We start from the raw sequence: 8,662 nt of genomic DNA, 5'->3' as shown, positions 1-8,662 counted from the left end.
TGTATATGTATATGTATGTATGTAACGTTAACTCTTGTGCATGTAAGGGTGTGACTATCAATTGTTTGATAGATATCGGTTTTGTTCTCAAGTTTCGTTGTCGGTAAGCATCCCTTCAGTAGCATCTTGCTTTTATTAATAAATGAACTTGCCTTTCTTTCTCCATTTGAGCACCAGTTGATCAATGATGCTTTCCAAAACCACTCTAAAAATGTGATGACGAAGGATTCGAGTGTTGATTTGGTTACCGTCACGGACCAGCAATGTGAGGATCTCATCAAGAAGACACTCTTGGAGACATACCCTGACCACAAGTGTGTTTACGGTTATATGCTTGTGCGCATTTGTGTATAGGTGTTGATGTGCGTATTTGGGAGTAGGCGAGGTTTGGGAGGAGTGTGAACGTGTTTGAGTACACTTATGTGTGCGTGTGTGGGGGTTTTGTCGTGTCCGTTTAAGGTATATGCACCTCAACATAAAGTATTTACCTGCAAGTCAATTAAATCATAGCGCTGCCTCATATCTCTGCTCTTGGATTGAAACATTTGATCGGTATCCGTATTCATAGTAGCATCGCAAGATACATACGTTTATTATACTTTTAGGCGTGGTCATAATCGATTGGTCAGCGCGTGTGTACGTCACGAGGTATGAATGATTTCTCTTCGGATGAGTTCTGTTCATATCTTATCAAATTGAACACCTCATATGCCTATGCTGGATAGAACAAGTAGGGCAAATCTATATACATGCACTCACATAGAATAAAGCATTCGTTTGAATAATCCGATTGCGAGAGACAAAGTGTGCGATACACCTACACAGAGAACTAGTTTCGTCTATGACACGAGTCATGTGATGTAACAGAACATCTCAAACCTGTGCAGATTCTATATCGTTTACGAAGTTTTGACGAAGTTTTGGCTAAATTTTGACGAACATTTAACGAACTTTTGACGTTGGTGACATTTGCTTCACTGGTCCCTTCTTTCGGGCGGGTTTCAGTTTCAAACCGGCAGGAAGAGCAGCATGTTCTGTACCAGAGTTTGACCGCGCTGTACAGGCGATTCGTATTTATTGGCGAGAGCGCATGCCGCATGGGAGTCATTACGTTACGGGTATACGAGATAGATCCTATTTGTTTACTTGTCATTCCACTCTCCACCAACTGATCTTGAGTTTACTCCACATTCCCCTGTCAGGTTTATTGGGGAAGAGTCGACCGCGGCCGGAGCCAAGAACGAACTGACGGATTTGCCTACCTGGATCGTGGACCCTCTCGACGGCACCACAAACTTTGTGCACGGTTTCCCGTACGTCTCTGTTTGCATCGGGCTCACCATCAAGAAGAAGGTTGTGCTAGGTGTGGTATATGCGCCTATCCTGGATGAGGTATGTACTTATATGACTGACAGGCCTGGCCTGTGCACACGTGCGTGTACTAGGGTGTTAGGGTGTTAGGGTTTAGGGTGTGGGCTGAGGGTGACTGCCGCGTCTCAGGAAGTTCCTACTGTTTCGGCTCTGAATGCGAGTATGCTCATGTATTTGGGCGAATATGTGGCGTGTGAGCTATATTCGCGATGTTTTGTTCAAGTGCGACTTGCGCTATGCAATGCATGTGGATCTATATGTTCAATCGATTGGTGAATTTGACGAGAGTATTTGCACGTATAAGTGAGGTGTACGTATGGCAGTTGTACTGAACCTTTCCGTGACAGATGCAGTCCAGATGTCGACGGAACGGTTCATAGTAACATGTTGGAGCGTAACGGCATCTAAGCCGTAACGTTATGTACATGGTAATACCTATTAGCGCGCAGGGAGTTTTTGTGGTCCAAGTCTTGGTATTAAAATTTGCACCGCGGATAGGAGATTACTTGACAAACTATCAAAGTTTGACTGTGAAGTATCCGATACATCTGCCTGAGATGAGGTTTCCTAGTCACCTCTACCCGGTATATGCATGATGGCTTGTGTCGCACTGTCCTGGCCCAGTACTGCGCAGTTGGAGGTCAGGGAGTGTGGTCACAGATAGCACCCTGTCACGTCTCATGAACTACACACTATATACGTGTATGTATATACGTGTATGTATATACGTGTATGTATTGAGTTGGCTTAGTCGAGAGCTTAAAGACACTTAACATTCCACACCACGTATGTGTGTGTATGCAGATGTACACCGCTATCAGAGGTCAGGGGGCGACGCTCAATGGCACATCCTTGAGTGTATCTAAATGCACAGGACTGAAGAACGCTCTTGTCTGTACTGAGATTGGGTCGAACCGGGAGTCGCCACACATAGGTGTGTACATAGTCTCGTGATGTGACGTGTTGTTATCTACACATGCTGTCTGTTTGTGGATGTGTCACATAGCTCAGGGTTGGGTGTTCTCGTTCGCGCCAAGACTCTTCGGATAGTTCGGTATCATTGCGTATAGCTGTATATCTCTCCCACGAATATGTGCCGTTCCATTGGGCCTCATAACGTACCATTCTAGGATCACATACCGTATCCGGGATATGGCACTCAGCAGCACCACACCCGGAGGCATGTACTATTCCGAACAGGTTAGCGTGTGTATGGATATGTAGAGGTTATTAAAGCGTGAAGTTCGGTACGCTGGGTCGGTCCTACACAAACCAACCGAGGAGCTTTCCGGCGCACTCCTTCGCTTTCTGATGTATATTTGCGAAGGTTATGTTTCTGATTGTGTTGTGTACGGAGGATCGGCCCTGGCGTTTGGTGGCGTAAAAGCGACAGACTATCGCAGAGCTACGCAGCGAATGACACTGTTATATAAAATAGGCCGTACAATCCACATAGAGTGCATATACTCTCGTATGCATCTCAGGTGAATTCGCAGCGACCACTCCTTTCTGTTGCGTTGTAACGACACCGTCTAAGCGTTACGTGCAGCTGCGATCAATCCGTAGGACACTTCTCGCTAGCGTTGCAGAACCAAACCGAACGACATGGACTTATACCAGACTGTTTAGTTCAAGACACTATGAATCTGATCTCGTTCTGGGGGCCGTTACTACGAGAGTTTATAACTCCTACTGAATCAGCCGTGTCTGATCTGGCTTTGTTTTCTGCACAGACATTGTGAGAGACAACTACTACCGCATGGCGGTGGCGCCCTGTCACAGTGTGCGGTCGCTAGGGGCTGCTGCTATGAACATGTGCATGGTTGCTAAGGGGGCGTGCGATGGTATGTGTATAACCCTGTGGTTAAGGCGCTTGTATACAACACCACCCAATGTGGTGCTGATGTTTACGTGAGCATGGACTATTTATATGTGTCTTACTGTATATGTACGTGTATAGGTTGTCTAAGCTTGTCCGGGCTGTATCGCCATCGTTTGCTTATGTGCGGCGCAAAAAAAGGTACAGCTGTATATACATGCTTAGAGCGCCTATGATCGTCTGCATGTGAGATTGTGTGCACGACGGCTTTGTGGATGTGTTCTTTCATGCCAGGGCAATTCGACAGCACTATTGTACACACTTGCATATTAGTATATACTGTACTTTGTACTTTATTAATACTTGGTAAAGTGCACAGTTGTTTATGGACGTTTTAGGCAGTTGGCGTAGTAACACTTGCATATTAATATATACTGAACTTAGTACTTTATTGATACTTGATAAGTAGCACACAGTTGTATATGGGCGTTTTAGGCAGTTGGCGTAGTAGCACTTGCATATTGATATATACTGTACTTCGTTCTTTATTAATACTTGGTAAATAGCATACAGTTGTATATGGGCGTTATAGGCAGTTGGCGTAGTAACACTTGTATATAAATATATACTGTACTTTGTACTTTATTAATACTTCGTAAGTAGCAGACAGTTGTTTATGGGCGTTATAGGCAGTTGGCGTAGTAACACTTGTATATAAATATATACTGTACTTTGTACTTTATTAATACTTCGTAAGTAGCACACAGTTGTATATGGGCGTTATAGGCAGTTGGCGTAGTATCACTTGCATATTAGTATATACTGTACTTTGTACTTTATTAATCGCACCGTCGAGTTCGGTGAAGCTCACAGTCCTCTGATCGCCGTGTGATACTTGTGGTCACTGTTGGAAAACCTAATTTGAATCTGGGCGCATTCCTAAATAAAATTTAAATCGGGTCTGGTGCGTCTTCTGCCAAATCTCCCCACAAACAGCTTACTACGAATTTGGAATCCACGCCTGGGACTACTGTGCCGCGTCTATCATTGTGGAGGAAGCGGGCGGCTACTGCTGCGACACCACTGGTACCGAACTGGACCTGATGGCCAGGAAAATAGCCTGTGGGGCTACACCTGCGCTCATGAAGGAAATCACCGACACGCTGACGGATATTACAATGCCGCGAGATTGAATGATTTAGGCCGTGGTGATGAATTTAAATAAATATTAAAGAGTTTAAATGACGTGTATGAGCACGTCTGTGCTTTACCACAATGCCGAGAGATTGAAAGATTAAGCCGTGGTGATAGATTTATATAAATATTAAACAGTTCAATAGACGCGTTTGAGCACGTCTGTGCTTTACTACAATGCCGAGAGATTGAAAGATTAAGCCGTGGTGATAGATTTATATAAATATTTAACACTTCAATAGACGCGTTTGAGCACGTCTGTGATTTTTGCGTGTGGCATACTGGCTTGAAAATGACATGCAGGGTTTCGCACTCGCTTGTTAAAAAGAATTAAGTAACACTCTAGCCGAGATCTCAGTGTTTCGAGTTTGGGTTAAGTTCGCGGCAATACATACGCACTAGTGAGTAGATGAGTACCCGACACTTTAGGTGAAGTATGCATGTGGACATTGGCTGGGTAAGATAACTTGACCTTTGAGTGGTATATTGTGCAACTTATATCAAGCAGTCGATCCCAATATTACCAGCCTCTGATCCGTGCATGCTCAACCGAGTGTTCCAATCAATGTATAGTAACGTACGGAAGCGGCTATGAACACCCCTGCACGTGCACTGTGATACTATCTCGAGGACTTCTTTGTGAGTGTCTGCCGGAGAGTCGAGTAAAGCAGTTGAGCATGCATTGTCGCCTAGAACGCCTCAGCGCTCATATGGCGATAGTATGATAGCTGCATACCTGGCAGAGGTGTAGCGGGGTTGTCTACAGAGTATCGTGATATATGTGGTTGTACGTTCACTAATACACTAACTGCCTTGCTAGGATGCTTCTGATATAACATACTTTCTTATTGCATATATTTCGATGGGCTAAATTTCGTCGCATATGATAGGGATTGCAGACCAATGCAATATGGGATCCCCTCTGTACATTTCCGGTTAAACAATAAACGTACACCCAACACTAATGGGCACAACTTTTGCGACTGAGAAAAGCAAACGTACACCCAACACTATTGGTCACAACTTTTGCGACTGAGAATATCTTTCAGCGCACCGAGTGCTGTACAGGGTATGCTGGAAACGGGATACATATATAATTCTACACTCAAGTCACAAAATAACTTACTATCTCCACACTAACGCTACTCACAAAGATATATAGAAATTGCCACCCAAGTCACAAATGAACTTACTATCTACACACTAACACTACTCACAAAGATATATAAAAATTTCCACTCAAGTCACAAATGAACTTACTATCTTCACACTAACACTACTCACAAAGATATATATAAATTTCCACTTAAGTCACAAATGAACTTACTATCTACACACTAACACTACTCACAAAGATATATATAAATTTCCACTTATCTTCACACTAACACTACTCACAAAGATATATAGAAATTTCCACTCATGTCACAAATGAACTTTCTATCTACACACTAATACTACTCACAAAGATATAAATAAATTTCCACTTACCTTCACACTAATACTACTCACAATGATATATAGAAATTTCGACTCAAGTCACAAATGAACTTACTATCTTCACACTAACACTACTCACAAAGATATATAGAAATTTCCACTCATGTCACAAATGAATCTACTATCTACACACCAACACTACTCACAAAGATATAAATAAATTTACACTTACCTTCACACTAACACTACTCACAATGATCTATAGAAATTTCGACTCAAGTCACAAATGAACTTACTATCTTCATACTAACACTACTCACAAAGATATATATAATTTCCACTCAAGCCATAAATGAACTTACTATTACACACTAACACTACTCACAGCTAATTTATTGTCATACCCTGCCGTATCCGTACGACTACCACGTCAGTACTTGCAGCGTAATGAGATCGGATTCACCACATCAGCCCACGTCTGTCGCTAGCCTATTTTCACACATGCCCTGCTTGACACATCAAGAAAATTGGGATGCCTAATATATGTGATTTGAAACGCACATAGTGTCCAGCATCGATATAACTCAGTATTGGTGTCTTCAACTGTGGCTATTAACCGGCTAGCCGTCTCCGCCATACTACTATGGATGCACATCACAGGCGATTGAAACAAGCCCAGGTAACGCCCCACAGCAAGCGTGTGAACACTTGTACGATCCCTCATACCGAGCAATGTCTCGTATACTCACAGATGTGATCTTTTCTTCTATCGAGGTAAAACTGACACGCCTCTGTTGTCGGCAATTTCTGACTGGACTGCACCGTGACATGCGCAATTGACACGTAGCAGCATGGGCATTAAGATCCATCAAGCACCTATCGCATACGAGTTATTCACCATAGCTCAACCATATACAAACCAGTACTACACATACAAAATAGGATATAGTATAAGATATGTACAATGTAGCACAGAGTTACAGCAGTTTGCGACAAGAAATTATTGCAGAGTTCCAGGTGTGGCCTTGTACATCATCTTGAACAGAAACCAATCCCGCCATCTATCTGGGACCCAAGCCAGCGGCCGGAAGAAATACTTCGCCAGAAACCCGGATCTGTATCTCGTCTTGGGACGCTTGGATGTTACTGCTAACAACATGTCATGCACTGCAATATCCGGGTTGCAAGCAATAGACTTTGCGCCTTCTATGCCAGTTGCATGCACATTGTCGGCCCACTCCTGTCCGTAGTCCCTTTTGCGTATTTCCGGTGCATTGTTATAACTCTTAAGCCAATCGTCGAAATGCGATGTGCCCAATTGTGTCGCCATTGTACCTGGTTCAATCAGACTCACATGAACACCCCAGATGCTCATCTCACACCGTAACACGTCGCTGTACGCTTCTAGAGCGTGTTTACTGGCTGTATAACTGGGACACATGGGCAAGGGTACCAAACCGCACACTGACGATACGTTAACGATCCTACTGCCTTTATTTCGTTTCACAATGGGTAGTAGATGATAAGTAAGTGTAATATGCACGTGGAAATTAACGGCCATGGTTTGTAGGTAGGTATCGGGGTGCGCCCATTCGATGTTGCTAGGTATAGCCACTCCCGCATTGTTCACCAACCCCCACAGTACATACTCATCATTCCTATGCAATGTAGTTTGAATCAGCTCTACAAACTTATCCATAGTCGCACGATCAGTAAGATCGCCCCCGAACGCTATCATACCGTCGTCTTTCTCATTGTACAGCTGCGCAGTCTTCCTGCTGAAACACGAACATATCACTATATACCCCCGTTCCAACAACCTCAAACTAAGTTTGCGTCCGAATCCGCACTCATTGTCACACCCAGTAACCACAACCACACGATAGCCTTCACCGCTGAGTGGCGCAGGGCATACTCCCGCCCAGTCAGCTATGGTGCCACCCACACCTTTCATTGCGTTTATTAGCGTAGTAAGCATGATTGTTATTCTTTCACGTCTGTGAGAAAATGGGTAGTGAGGCGGGCTATGGCTATTGGTAGGAGACAGTGGTAGCACTAGGTGATAGTATACAGAGTAGGGATGGGTAGGAGTATGTGTAAGGAGAATAGTATGCACGAATAGTATGCGCTATCTCATAGCTGATTTGAAGGTAGGATGAACGAGAACGGCGGAAATATTTATAACATGTATAGCTGTACCACTGTCCACACTCTACCATTGCCTTTTTACACAAAAGAGTCTGCAGTCTGCACTCTGTGCACAACTTTCGAAATGAATAATAATAAGAAAATACAAAAAAGCCAATGTAGAGATATTCTATTTATTTTTTAAATTTTGTGAAATGCTTACATATCAAGACGGCTATTTGAATACGGAGAAAACTGAAAAGTAAACACTGAAAAGATAAAAATATTTACAAAGTAATAAAAATAGAATTACGGCTGGGCCAATAAAACGCAGCGTGGATAATGAAAGCGTACAAGTATAAACTATAAACTCCATAAATAAATATATAAATATATTTACATGTCAATAAATAAATAAAACACCGCTGACGTCGGTTCGGAACTAAACGCTCTGAATAGAGGGGGAAATTTTATTTTTTATTTTTGGGTTTTCGTGCCCTTATTTGTTTTGAGAAAGCGCGCCCCATGATAGTTAAACTGCAACTTCAATTTTGGTTCACGTTTGGGTCCAGATTTCCAATTTCTTTTTGGTTGTTGTTGTTGGGGGGGGGGTTCGACTGTTCGTTTTCTTTTACGTTAATTTTTATTTTTGGGTTTTCGTAACCTTGTTTCTTTTGGGAATGCGCACCCCCATGTTTTCACATACACATA

General features: G+C 43.0%; 2 protein-coding genes across 3 annotated transcripts in view; one reads left to right on the top strand and one right to left on the bottom strand.

Annotated features, from left to right (window-relative positions):
* The window catches only part of SARC_07837, a 5,896-nt gene extending 1,363 nt beyond the window's left edge, over window positions 1-4,533 (top strand). Inside the window, exons 3-7 of one of the 2 annotated variants that reach the window (XM_014298209.1) lie at window positions 178-314; window positions 1,203-1,392; window positions 2,176-2,305; window positions 3,105-3,215; window positions 4,187-4,533. In XM_014298209.1, the coding sequence (XP_014153684.1) occupies window positions 178-314; window positions 1,203-1,392; window positions 2,176-2,305; window positions 3,105-3,215; window positions 4,187-4,383 (765 nt within the window). In that variant the 3' untranslated portion in view covers window positions 4,384-4,533. The remainder of the gene's footprint in view (window positions 1-177; window positions 315-1,202; window positions 1,393-2,175; window positions 2,306-3,104; window positions 3,216-4,186) is intronic. The other variant, XM_014298208.1, reaches the window with a different exon arrangement.
* A 1,666-nt stretch (window positions 4,534-6,199) lies between these two features.
* SARC_07836 (hypothetical protein) lies at window positions 6,200-8,087 on the bottom strand. Its single transcript, XM_014298207.1, has one exon. It carries the CDS (start codon window positions 7,800-7,802, stop codon window positions 6,825-6,827), a length of 978 nt encoding a protein of 325 aa, XP_014153682.1. The 5' UTR covers window positions 7,803-8,087; the 3' UTR covers window positions 6,200-6,824.
* Between the last annotated feature and the right edge of the window lie 575 nt (window positions 8,088-8,662).

The sequence above is a fragment of the Sphaeroforma arctica genome (assembly GCF_001186125.1).
Source record: "Sphaeroforma arctica JP610 unplaced genomic scaffold supercont1.650, whole genome shotgun sequence".
NCBI lineage: Eukaryota > Ichthyosporea > Ichthyophonida > Sphaeroforma > Sphaeroforma arctica.
This window is presented reverse-complemented; position numbering and strand designations above follow the sequence as displayed.